Raw genomic sequence first — 12,931 nt, 5'->3', positions numbered from 1 at the left:
CCTAACCTGAACACTAGCATTATTGTAACCACAACCACCGAGGGGGGCGTGAAACCGAGGTTTTTAATAGGGGGACCCATCTCAACAGGGGAACATACACTATTTCAACACAACACCAGCACTTCTTAAATTGTGACTGGCACCTCTTTTGATGGACCCTGCACCTTATTTGAATATGAAATACATTGAATATATAAATAATATATAAGAAATGTAGCCAATTAAGTTATTATACACACTCCATGGTTATTATACTGAAAATTATTATCATCACCACACACACACTGTCCTGTCGGTGTCTGGCTGCAGTTAGTCCTCCCACCGCTTAGTGGCGCTGCGAGACTTTAAACCACCCTCTCAAACTATCTTGGTATCGTTATGACCTGCTTCCGGCTGCGGTCTCCATCCAGCGCAACTCGTGACTCATTTTATTTACCGCTATCAAAAATACCGGAGAGATACCAGTACAACAACCGGCTGCTGGTTCTACGAATGGGTCCAAATGAGCCCCACATTAAACTAAACATGCTTTTTCGGATATAGCTCGTCAGTTAAAGCTGCTGTAAACGACGAATTATGTGGCGAGTCCAGGGTTTTGTTGGAAGAGGTGAGAGAAATGTCCCTGACGCTCCCCCGTCGCTGAAGATATGAACGCTGAGTATTATGACTCCTGTGTCCACTCGCTTGAGCTAACTACTTGTGAAGCCCATTCATTGAAAAACGTAAAAATCGTCGGTGTAACTGATGCTAACCAGCTTAACGTTATATTTGGTCGAAGCCAGATTTCACTCCTGAAAGTTTCGATGTTACAGAAAACAGGTTTAAGGTGTTAGCTAGTTTTTTTTTTCTTTACCCTGCTGTTGTTATTATTGTACATTTATTACTGTTTATACTGTTTAAACTGTCTGTCTGTCCAGGACGAGGCAATATTTAATTCACTATGAAAATCGTAACATTATGTGGCTAAAGCAAGCAAATGTTTGACCTTTTGCGAGATAATTGCAGATTGTCTTCTGATTAACTAAACAGTTGATCAGTTAATGCCTGCAAATCCAGAAACAATTTGTTTAGTTGTGCTGATCCATCCAGCTGTTCTGCTGCTTAGTCAGGCCCAGATTGCATTCATTTTATTATACATCCTATCTTTGGGAATTATTGTCCTGTACACCTGGGAAGCACTGGTGTACATGGAGTTAATAATCCAGATCATAGTATTTGGGTTCCTCCATCAAAAACATTTGCAAGAGGGAAAAAGCTTGTTCTGTTAACTAGATAATATCTCTGGAATTGGATACTGCAGAAATGCCAGTGCACATGTTCTGCAACCACTCTATTTAAAGGACCTTTAAAGTGATTAGGCTCCTAGTTGTGAGTTCATGCTCAGGTTTGTGTAAGGGACTTTGTAATTGGGTATTTGTTAAAGGGGCATAATTGGATTAGATTCTCTTAATTAATTCCAGATAGTCAATGCACAGCAAGGCAGCTACACATGCAAAAATGGGAAATGTCTCTGCAGTCAAGCATACTATTCAAAATAATTAGACAGTACAGTTTACAGTAGAGGAATGTGAACATTGAACTTTAATGTTTGCATTTTTGGCTTCCCACCAAATCTCAGTTCTGCATCGATGCCATGGCAGCACCCCCCTGCGACTGTCCCAGAACCACCATGTGGAGGATGAGGTCATCAACAACTCAGCTGTCCTCTCCACCTCTCGACACTCTTCTGACAGCAGGTAACTCGCATACCTCCATCCTCTTTTTTTCACTGTCCAGACTTTGTCCAGGTCTGACAACAAAGCCCTGTAAGAAATGAGATGCTTTGAGCATCTCACTTTGATCTCTGACTTCTTTGCCCATAAACCACTGGCCATATTATCAGTTGATAAAAAGAACCTTTGATTTAAGGTCAAACCTCAAGAGACTACTCTCATCCCTGTCCCTCCTTTACCCTTTCTTTGAACCCGTTCTTTCCTCATAGCACCCTCATAACAACCTCACTTTCAGCTGGTTGCATCATCGGCTGTGTGTATGAACAGGGTTTGTTGAGGGAACTGAACCAAGGCCATGTTTGATTTTGTTTGTGCTTTTTTTTTCTCCCAGCTCTCAGGGAGAGGAAGATGGAGAGAGGAGGAAGAAGAAAAGGACCTTTCAGTTTGACAACGCTGAACTTCCACATTACACAGCACTCGACGCTGTGGGATGGGTATGTCTTTTTTTTTTTTTTTTTTTGTCACATTTCTCATTCAACACCAGTCCACTTCTGAAACTGAATGTTCTGCTGCATTTGAAGCTGTACAGTATATTCATTCTTGTAGTACTAGCACCATCTAACATCCTTACCAACATGGCAACAGTGACGTTGACACTCATGTTTCCCCACAGGGTGCAGCAGCAGCTCTGTTCATGCAAATCTGCAGGAGGATCCACTCCCAGTTCTCTTCCAGCACTGAACCCAATCTGACCTCTGGAGCCCTGACAGCACCCTCCTCCCTGAACAAGTGTGGCTATCGCATCCTGCTGGAGATCTGTGAGTCATTGTAGTAATGAAACAACAGACACTTGTTCACCTTTCTCATCCTGACTGATAAAACCTAATGCCAGATGTTAAACGCTTTTTCATTTTAATGTTGTGATGAAAATCCTGATTCTGTTTTGTTTCCTCTGTCTGGTTTCTGCAGTATCCAGACGTGATGTCCTGCCCAGAAGAAGGAGTGTGTTGTGTCTGCAGGCAGCGCCAGAGAGACAAAGCAGAGATCAGTCCTCAGCTCAGAGCAGCAGCAGCACAAGCAGTGCAGGTGACCCCAGTACTCTCAGCAGTAGTGACCAGGACCATCTGACAGCTGAGAGCTCCATCGCTGACCACCAGTGGCCACTCCTGAACAAGGATTCACCTGTACCTGGTTGGCTCTATGCGCTGTGCTAGTCATAGTTTAAAGAGAGTTTAAAAATAGTATTTTCCTTAAAAATAATAGTATAGTCTAGTACTTTTGGGCGAGGGAAAATAATGCATTTTTCTTTCCTGACTCGCAGACGAATCACTTCAGTCAGCAACCTGCCCTCTGCAGAATGATGCTAAACAAGCCAACACAGAGACAAAAGATGCTAATGACAAGGTCAGCATCTGTCTTGTTTAGTTTGTGTGACATTTATTTTAAAAAGATCAGCCTTTCTCATCCTTGCAAAGGACTGACAGATGTCATCAATTTTTTTCCCTCTTCTGTGTTTCCAGGACATGCCAGATGAAGAGAGGCTGGCAGGAGCAGCACAGAACCTCAAACACATGGGAGACACCAGTGTTCCTGTTATCCTCAACATCATCGGTAATGATTTATTGACACAGTTACAAGCCAGATCATTTTCACACATTCATCCTTATTCAAGAAAATATTAATTTAAATGACCCAAATTTCATACATCCTTATGGAGGTACTTGTTTTTCTCCATCCTTAGCTAATACCTCCACCTCTCTCTTTATGGCAGGTACAGAAAATGCCAAGAATGAGAACTATGGGGAAGCTTTTACGTGTTTTCTAGCTGCAGCTCAGCAGGGCTACAGCAAAGCCCAGTTCAATACAGGTGTATGCTATGAGAAGGGCAGAGGAGTTGGCATGGACAAAGAGAAGGTTAGAATCCGGACACTGCACTTTTTGTTCAACACCTCTTCATTCTCAAAATCATCATGCTTTCTCATATCCTATACCAGACGTCTGTCTTGAGATGATTTTCATGTTTTCTCTTCCAGGCTCTGTATTACTACAGGCAAGCAGCAACTGGAGGTCACAGACAGGCTCAGTACCGCTATGCAAAGCTACTCCTGACCAGCAGGGGGCACCAGAGCATAAAGGAGCTCAACAAAGCCGTTGACCTGCTGGAAAAGGCTGCTGAAGCTGGGCTCACCAAGGTGGGAGTCATGACATAACTTAGTAAACATTTCTTAATTCTATCAGATAACACCTCTTCAGATTCACTGCAAGTTTATTATTATTGTGTCGGAACTACGCTGTAGAAATCCTTCAAAAATGCATATTGCCTTTTCCTGCACTTGTTATTGTGCTGTTATTCATATTAGTTATTTAATATCCATTGAGAAATGTATCTCTATAGAGGTTATTTTGTCAGTATAAGAAAAGCATTGTAGCATTTTGATGCAGCATTGCTCATTGCAGTTATTTGCCTGTTATTCAGTGTTGCAAGAGGTTTGATTTGATCATGAGGCAAAGTTAGTCACTCCTGAAACTACAAGAACTGAAAAGGTACATTTTTTAGAGACATTGTAACTGTGCTGAAAAACAATAATTGCCATTAGAGGTGCTCGGGTTCTGTAGGTCTAAGTGTGGCCCCCACCGCTGTGAACTGATGTTTGTGTGTCCTCTTTGTTTCTCTCCCTCCTCAGGCTCAGCTCTGTCTGGCTTCGGTTTACTCTCGGGAGCCAGTGAGAGATGGGAGCAAGTCTGTGAAGTACCTGAAGATGGCAGCAGAGAGCGGAGTGAGTGCCCTTCTAGATGCTTCTAGAGTTTTATCAGTGGCTTCAACTCTGAGATTTCACCTACCCTCCTGGTATAATGTATCAGTCAGTCTGCATTAGGAAACAGGATATCCTAATGTAATGTAATAGTATCGCTTTAGAGCTACAGCATTGCTAACGTCTTCATTCCTCTGCCCATGCTACCATGTTTAGTTTCAGTTAACATAATCAACCGTTTGTCTCTGTACAAACGCCACCAAGTCTAGTTCTTGTATGTGTATTTAGAAGATGGTTCTTGGAGACAAATTAGCCAAAATGGCATGTTTAATTTTGTTCTCATGCCCAGGATGACACCGCCCTACTGTTCCTGGGTCAGTGTTATGAAAGCGGATTTGGGGTGCAGCAGGATCTGAGAACAGCAGCTGAATTATTCAAACGAGCCTCACAAGCAGGGAACAAGCAGGCTAAGAGCTTACTGACGCCTCCTGGTGAAGCAGGCAGACAGGGTAAGTGCATATGCTCTGTTGGAAGGACAGGCACTGCATTTTGCGGATTTGTTACTGGAATAAGCTTTTGATGAGCCAAGGCAGCAGTGATCATATCAGTGAGAATGATCATTTCCCTTCTGTCTCCCTCCCCTCAGCAGCAGAAGATGCAATGCTGCGCTCTATTCGATCAGCTCCGTGTTTCTCTGTGGCCGACCGTCGGCTCCAGCCTCTCCTCTCTGGCCAGTTGCGTCCCTCCCTCCACCCTTCCTCTTCTGCCTCACTCCTGGAGCACCGGGAGCCTGTGTGTCCCCCCACCGCTGTCCAACACGGCTCTTCACTTCCATCCCCACCACACAGAGGGACAAACCTGCCAGTGGACTGTTGGGATAGGATAGTTATCCTGAGCCAGCACAGATCAAACTGAGGAATGCATTTCATAGTATGGATGTATTTTTGCCATTGGAGAACTGTCGGTGTTTTAGGAGTGTAAATATTGTGAAGTCTGGGATAGATTTTATACTTGGGTCGATTTATGAGACATGTTAATATATATTTTTATGAGTCAGAAAGAGGTCTTATGTGTAAAATGAGAGATGGAAGCGTTTCTATTATGTTTCTATGAGGTAAAGTGTGAATAAGGTGCCTTTTAGGGGAGTTGAAAATCTTAGTTACTTTTTTTCTCAAATGCAGGAGTAATCACATAAAAAGGTATCAAAATGTTGTCTCCTGCAAAATGTATTACTGACTAAATGCTTCACATTGGTGTCATATTTCATCCTTCAATATTGCAGCTTGATAGGTAAAATGGTTGTGCTGTTATCAAAGTACAACTTCAGATTAAAAAGGAACAGTTACCCTGTGTTTTATGTGTCTGACACATGCCAAAGTGAATTGTGATGTTTTGCTGTTAAATGCACATTTTAGGTAAAAGAATTAAAAATAATCCCAAAATGTTATTTTGTTGCCTGGTTACTTTATTATAGCCTTTAAAGTTCACTGATGAGTGAAACATGAAGTCAAGTTGCAGAGAGAGCTGTATTGTCTGTATGAACAGACACTTGACTGAAGCAGCACCAATCTGAACTCTGTCTCTATGGAAATAACAGGGAGACCACTTTGAGTCCATTCTCACGCAATAATTATTAACAGAAGAAACTGCCAATGTGTTCCAGGGTCAGATACGTTCTGGCCATTCATGTTTCTCCAAGCTGCGGCATGACGTAAGGCTCTTATAATGTGTGGTTTCATTACCTGAGTTGCAAAATAACACCGGTGGATTTTTTTTATGGTTGCGTCTCCTCAGTGCGCCCGAGCGTGCTGCGTCCGCGGCTCTGATTGGCCGGCTGGGTGAGAGCTCCACAGCGCCGCACCGCCCCGGGATTCTCTGGCGCAGAGAGAAAGCGCAGCTTGTCCGCCAGCGAGCACGGAGCTGGGCTGGGAGGGCAGATGATGTGATGTGATCCAATACGGGCGGCCAGCTGCAGCTACGGGTGGACTGACACTTAAAAGTGGCTGTCGATCTCGGCTCCGCTCATTAGTGAGGGTGTGACAGCGTGTGACAGTGTGTGTCGTCGTGGAAACAGAAGCGCTGAAGCCCGGAGGCTGACCGAAGCGGTGAGTGCATGTAAATAGATGCTCTCGATGGGATGCGCTCCCCTCCCAGTGCGGCGGCGGTGGTGGGGCTGGAGAGAGAGGGACTGGCTGCTGAAGATTTACTGCTGTCCACATATCGACAGCTTTGCTTGCGCAATATTGGCAGCTTCACCTTTGCATCCTCGGCGTGACGGTAGATTTAAAGATGTTCTAATGTGCAGTAGCACTGAGAGAGTTTATTCGAGAGGCAGCAAGAAAAGAGGGGCTAGGATACTCCACCCATGACATCATCGACTTTTTCAAGTTCATTTTCTCCCCTGCCTTTGCTTTCATCTGTTGCATTTCATTTCTGAAGCGGTGTATGCAGTTCAGAGTTGAGGAACGGGGTCTGTATAGTTAATGAAGACGGGTTTTATCAGACATGCCAGGATGATGATGGATCTATAAAGCATGTTAATGATGTGAATTATTAAGACTCCAGGTCGTTCTTTTTAGGCGACCTTCAGGTGAAAACATACAAGGTGAATAGACAGTCTAATCAACTATAGATATAGAGATGTGGATACTGTTTTGACATTTTGCTCCAAAAATACTGACCCGTCAAAGTTGAATTCTTCATAACCATGCAAGTAAAAGTGAGCAAGACCACTGGGCTTTCTTTCTTACATTGCTGTGATTTTCAAATTTACTGTAAGAGCCAATACAGTTCACATGAGGACAATCAGCACCACCACAAAAGGCTAAATTTAATTAAACATAATTTTATTTGTATACATGTCACTGCTGTCCTGAGAAAATATTGTGCAGCTTATCAATTCCCTCTTATGTTACAGGACACAACAGATTTATTGAGCGTCACACTTTAACAATATGTTGACTGTGCTCCACTGTCCTGCAAACTGCTGTGTCATTCTATTTGCTTTTTGCTTCTAATAACCATCTTTTCTCCTCCCTACTTCCCTCAGATTCTATCTTTGCCCCGATTTGTTTAACTAATGGAGACCTGGCTGTGTTGTCTTGGGTAGAAACAAAGAAAACTCCGTTATCTCTGTCTGGATGATCCAGTTTGTTTGCAACTCAGACATAACAATAAAAAGGAAGAGATGGACAATGAGGAGTTGAAATGTCGGTTGCGTATTCAGTCTCGGGGTTGTGTCAGGCCTTGTAATTTCTTGTCTGAGTCATGCAACATATTTGCTGTGATTTTCAGCCTCAGAGGCTGTAGGCAAAATTTGTAGCTGTCTTGAGAAAACGTTGCATCTCCAAAAATGTCAGCTTTTCAGGCATATAGGTTTGGATCATTTTTGACATCACAATTTTAAAGCAAAAATCTACATGACCTGCAAAGAAAGATATAGACCAGCAGTTGAAAATGAAAACTAAAACCTGGAGTTGCAAGCTTTTTCATATGATAGTAGCTATAAGCTTTCTCATTAGTGGTATTCTGATGAGACAGGACAGTTAAGTGCAGGTAGTTTAAACCTGTTGACCCGATGTTTGTGTCTCACGTGTTAGTGCAGACTCAGCACACACAGGTTGCTGTGCTGTTCTGGGTCAGTGACAGGGACAACACCACAGCTACCCATGGACAGGAGAGCAGATAGGGGACCCACATGAACAAAGTGCAGAGCCCATGGGATTCTGCTTACTCCAAAATCATGCTTCTGTCTTTTCCCCAAGATCTTGTTATGGCTTAAAATATGCTGTGTTTGCATTTTCCATGATACTAAGAAAAGGTGCTGGTGATGACTGCAGCATTGTTTGTATGTGTGTGTATAATTGGGTGAAGGGATGTTTATATAGTATGCTTGCATGTCTCGGCCTGTTTTTCTACCTGTGTCTGTTATTTACGAGCTTTTAAAAACAGAAGTGACAGTGATGCAACCCCATACATGTGCTGTGTCTTAAAATCTCAATGATTATCTGCCAGTGTCTTTGTTGCCATCCATCTGTCTGTATTCAGCATCACAAAGCTGATCCACCACCCAGAGATAAAAGAGACACAGCTAGCTAGATAGCAGGCTGCGTTTCTCCTCCCCATAGACCAGCTCACTGCTCAGCCCCAGCTTTGGATGAATACATCGAGCCTCTGACTCACTCCCAGTATCAGGCAAATACAACCCAGCTTTATCCCGTCGACGCAGTGTTTTTTAACACTTCAACGGTGACACCTTATGTGTAAAAGGGGCGTGAGGCTGGAAAAGAATATACACCATGTAGAGTATCGATAAAAGCCTCTGAGATTGGCTGAGCTGAAGCTCAAGAGCAAAGAGTTTGATGCTATTTGTAACATCAAAGAGATGCAAACGAGTGACACCAAACTGAATGTCTCAACTCGATGATGTCAGAGATAAAGAGGCCTTTGTCCAAAACTATGTTATATATTCCACTAAACCATGATAATTACTTTAATTACTATTGTAGTTTTTGGACAGCATACAAATGGAGAGCTTGGTGAAACAAAGCTTTTGGAATATACTTACAGTGACCAGCCATTAGCCAAAAGATGTAAGTTGACATAAGAGAAGCTTGCAACCACAAGGAGCAGGAAGCTTATTGTACTCTAACTCAAGGAAAATAAAGAGCGAGAAATGCGATCAATAAACTTTCCAGGCAGCTCAGTGTAGAAATTGGTCACACCTTGCTCTTTCTCTTCATAAATGTGGCTTATTTTGTGTTTCTTGTGTAAAAAATTATCTCATATAAAGCAATATTAATGTACAATATGTAGCACATCAGGTTGTGCACTGTTACATGACTAGTCAGTGTGTTTGATCTTCCTTCAGCTCTATCACGGCAGTGGATTTCTAGTCAGCCATGATGTCAGTACAAACCCCTCCCCTCTCCCGCTCTGGCTCCTCCCCCTCAAATGTGGGTCTGGCCAATCGCAGCAGTTCCTCTGCCACTCCACCCACTTCCCTCAGTCTTCGTTCCTCCTACAATCAGCTGCTTGGGCGTGATGTCATCAAAGGGTCTATGGAAACTGGAAGTTCTGCCACTTTGCCAAAGAGCCGTCAGAGATACGCTATGACCACTGTGCGGAGCGCCATGGGGATAAGTGACAACTGGACTTTGTCCTCTAAAATCCAACCTGTAAGTAGAGGGAGAGGCCTCCCCACTAAGTCCTCCTCCAGTTCAGCTCTCTACACCTCTTCTTCCTCATCCTCACTCTTTAATACAACCAACCCTAAGCTGGCCAAGAATGGGGCCAACATGCAGAGACGAGCTGAGAGTCAGCAACTGGAGCTGAGTAGGGCCAATACAGAGGGAAAAATTCACAATGATCTCAGAAATAACCCAACTTCTGACTGGCTGGAACTCGAGAAAGACAACTCACAGCAGCCACCATTCCGTAGAAGAACCAAGAGCTTCTTGGAGTACCATGGCAAGGGCTGGGATCTGGACTTCAACTGGGGAAAGAAAGAGGACAAGGAGGAGAAGAAACAGCAACCATCTCCAGAGAAAGAGCAGGCCAGCCCTGCCAAAGAGAGGGACAGCCAGAAGGAGGAGAAGCCCAGCACCAAGCAGGCCTGCCAGGAAGAGAAGGATGAGGTGGAGCCGGTGGTAGAGGAGGAGGAGGAGGAAGAGGAAGATGACCCCACACCAACACCAAGACAGCCTCTACTACCAGTGGTAGTGGAGGCCCCGCTTTCCTCAACCTCTTCCTCGTCCACCAACAGCCCAGAGTGGGTTCCGGAGAGCCACAACTCCCTGCAGAACCAGGCTCCAGCCCAGGGCCGAGAGGCCCTCTGTGTTCAGCTTCAGGCTAGTCCACGCAGTCCTGCAAAGCCGCCTCGCAGCTCCCAGCCCCGGGTAATCAAAGTGGAGCTACACCCCAACAATGAGAACCAGTTCTTGCAGCAGTACCCACCTTCCTCCCCTAAACAGGCCCGGGCTTCAGAGAGAAACACCCCTACTAGGAGCTGGGAACCCCCTGCTCTGCCTGGTTCTGAACAAGAGATTGGGCTCCCTAAAGTGGGCTTTAGAATGGATCTGACTCCTGACACTCCATCAGAGGACGAAGACTCCAGCTGGACCACACTGTCCCAGGAGACACCTTCTCCTCAAACCCCACAGGAGACAGGTTCGATAACTGTGTTTGTCTTTTCATCTAATCTTTCTTTAAACTAAATTGTACATCTGTGGCAGCCTTTAATCAAGCCTCTGTTACACCCTCCTTTCATTCCCTCTCTTTCTCTCCCCCTCTTTCTACCTCCTACAGACTGTCTGATCTGGAAATGTACCAAAAAGCCTCTTCTTAAGCAAGCAAGTCACTCCAGCAATACTGCTGGAACCTTTAAGGCCCCCGTGAGCCACCTTATGGCACAGAGAGTAATTAGGATGGACAGAAGGATAGGATACTGCAGATAGCAGGGTGTGAAAAAAGGAAAAAGAAAAAGAGCAGAACTTAGTAAGTGATGGTTGCCAAGGATCTAGGACAAATAGAGAATATGTGGGTATGGAAAGAAATATAAGAAGGCAGACAGGAAAAATTTAAAACAGCAGAGAGAGGAATGGAGAGAGGCTGTTGCCCATTGGGTCTTACTATAGGGGCTGAGCCCTGGAGTTGCTATGACAACAGATACGACTAAACAGGGACAGTCTGACCATGTCTGAAATTTCCCTTGTCCACCCTTGTGTCTGTATATACATGTCTTTCTATGGTTATGAGGACATTTTGGCATTGAGAAGAACATTTTGGTCAGTCCTCACAACTTCAGAGGGCTTTTGGAGGTTTAAGGCTAGGTTTAGGTTAGGGTTGGTGTAAGGGTTGGGGCTAGCTCTGATGGTTAAGGTAAGGGTACGGGGCTAGAGAATGAATTACATCAGTGAGTGTCTTCACAACTATAGAAAAACAAGCATGTGTGTGGACTTGTGTACGTGCATATGTCATGATCATATGTATTTATGTAGCCTGTCTGTGTGCAAGCATACAAATGTATGTGTTTGTGTATTGCTACCATCCATCAGCAGAGGTATGGGGTGAGGGGGAGCTGCCCCCAGGCTGGCAGGAGGTCTCAGACTCATCAGAGGTCTATTTCTGGCACGTCCCCACCGGCGCCACACAGTACCACCGACCTGTTGCTTCTGACAACCAACACACCTCTCCCAGCAATGAGCCAGACTGTGAACGTGACCCACAACAGCAAACGCAGGAGTCCCTCAAGCCATCCAACGAGGTGAGAGGACCCACAGAGGTAACACACCTCGTACAAAAACATATTTACGGTATGTTTAACTTAGGATCAACCACTGTGGGTTTTTGAAGAAAGACCTGATTTTTTATTCAATACCAAAATAGAAAACATTTCTTCTGCTTAATATTACAATAATTTTCCAGTATGGTTGTTTCAGCAAACAAACTGATAACTATTTATATATAGACACTTTAATAGAGTCTGAACATTATTTTTAACAAGACAAAAGTCTATTAAATATTCATTATAGGAGGTTAACATCCCTTCACACCCACACACACCATTCTGTGAGGAAACACACAGACAAACATGTAGAGCATACCTGAAGAAATACACATTTCTTAATAACTGCTATAATAATAAAACATAAACATTATTTGTGAGAAATAGTTTCCTCTAAGTTGAAGCACTTATGTCTCTAGCTTTGGATGAGAGGTCAAATGCTGCTGCCATTAAGAAGTTAAGGAAGACTTATGGTATTCTCATAAACCGGTTACAGTGAAACGTCTCTAGATGATCTGGTTCCACTCTTCTCTAACGTTTTAACACAAGGGCTCGGCAAAAGCAAAAAACCATGCTGATTTGCAAAAACATTTATAAAATGTATCATGAATCTTCAATTTTAATTTTGAAGGAAGTAGTTGAACAAATCAATCTAAACTTACAGTCTGCTGAACGCTTTTTGCCAGGTTACATGTCTTGAAGAAAATGTAGCAAACCCTGCATCGTGACATGCAACTGAAAACTCTGACAAGGCTGAAGATTGAGTAAAGATTGTCATGTGAAACATTTAGAAAATTTGTTTTCAAAAACGTTATTTAAAAAAATGTTAAGTAATGACATGCAAAAAAAAAATTTAACCACAGATTTAGCAACACTCTCTTTTTCTCTCATGCTCCATCTCTCTCTCCCTTTAACCTCGCCCCTTTCTCTTCCACAGCGCCCCAGCAGCCTGATATCCGACAGCCAGCTCCGTGGAGCCAGCCCCCTCTCCCTCTGGCTCCTCCCCCTCCTCCCCCTCCTCCTCCTCCACCCCCTCCAATGATGTCACCTCCTCGGGATCAAATCTCAACACCACCTGCACAGCCAAAGTAAGATGCAGACTTACATTTATTTGAGGGTTCATTTGTTGAACTGTCAAATAAAGTGCAATAAATTGTAAATATAACCATCGTACATATCAG

General features: G+C 43.8%; 2 protein-coding genes across 4 annotated transcripts; both read left to right on the top strand.

The window, feature by feature from the left end:
- Positions 1 to 368: 368 nt before the first annotated feature.
- dele1 (DAP3 binding cell death enhancer 1) lies at positions 369 to 5,922 on the top strand. Its single transcript, XM_020624432.1, is given in 13 exon segments — positions 369 to 607; positions 1,619 to 1,736; positions 2,104 to 2,206; positions 2,386 to 2,530; positions 2,682 to 2,903; positions 3,034 to 3,116; positions 3,233 to 3,323; positions 3,484 to 3,626; positions 3,746 to 3,904; positions 4,397 to 4,489; positions 4,815 to 4,965; positions 5,118 to 5,172; positions 5,174 to 5,922. Coding segments are annotated over 13 exon segments (1,572 nt in total). The 5' UTR covers positions 369 to 576; the 3' UTR covers positions 5,352 to 5,922.
- A 302-nt stretch (positions 5,923 to 6,224) lies between these two features.
- Positions 6,225 to 12,791, top strand: LOC109974297 (amyloid beta A4 precursor protein-binding family B member 2-like). Of its 3 annotated transcripts, XM_020624429.1 has the most exons (5): positions 6,225 to 6,570; positions 9,336 to 10,633; positions 10,772 to 10,815; positions 11,521 to 11,729; positions 12,688 to 12,791. In XM_020624429.1, exons 2-5 carry the CDS (start codon positions 9,367 to 9,369, stop codon positions 12,701 to 12,703), a joined length of 1,536 nt encoding a protein of 511 aa, XP_020480085.1. In that variant the 5' UTR covers positions 6,225 to 6,570; positions 9,336 to 9,366; the 3' UTR covers positions 12,704 to 12,791. The 3 variants fall into 3 exon arrangements, with proteins under 3 accessions (XP_020480085.1, XP_020480086.1, XP_020480087.1); XM_020624430.1 differs by lacking the exon at positions 12,688 to 12,791 and having other exon boundaries at positions 10,772 to 10,960; positions 11,521 to 11,609; XM_020624431.1 differs by lacking the exon at positions 12,688 to 12,791 and having other exon boundaries at positions 10,772 to 10,960; positions 11,524 to 11,566.
- The last annotated feature ends 140 nt before the right edge of the window (positions 12,792 to 12,931 follow it).

This window comes from Monopterus albus, unplaced genomic scaffold (genome assembly GCF_001952655.1).
Source record: "Monopterus albus unplaced genomic scaffold, M_albus_1.0 scaffold327.1, whole genome shotgun sequence".
In the NCBI taxonomy this organism is placed as follows: domain Eukaryota; kingdom Metazoa; phylum Chordata; class Actinopteri; order Synbranchiformes; family Synbranchidae; genus Monopterus; species Monopterus albus.
This window is presented reverse-complemented; position numbering and strand designations above follow the sequence as displayed.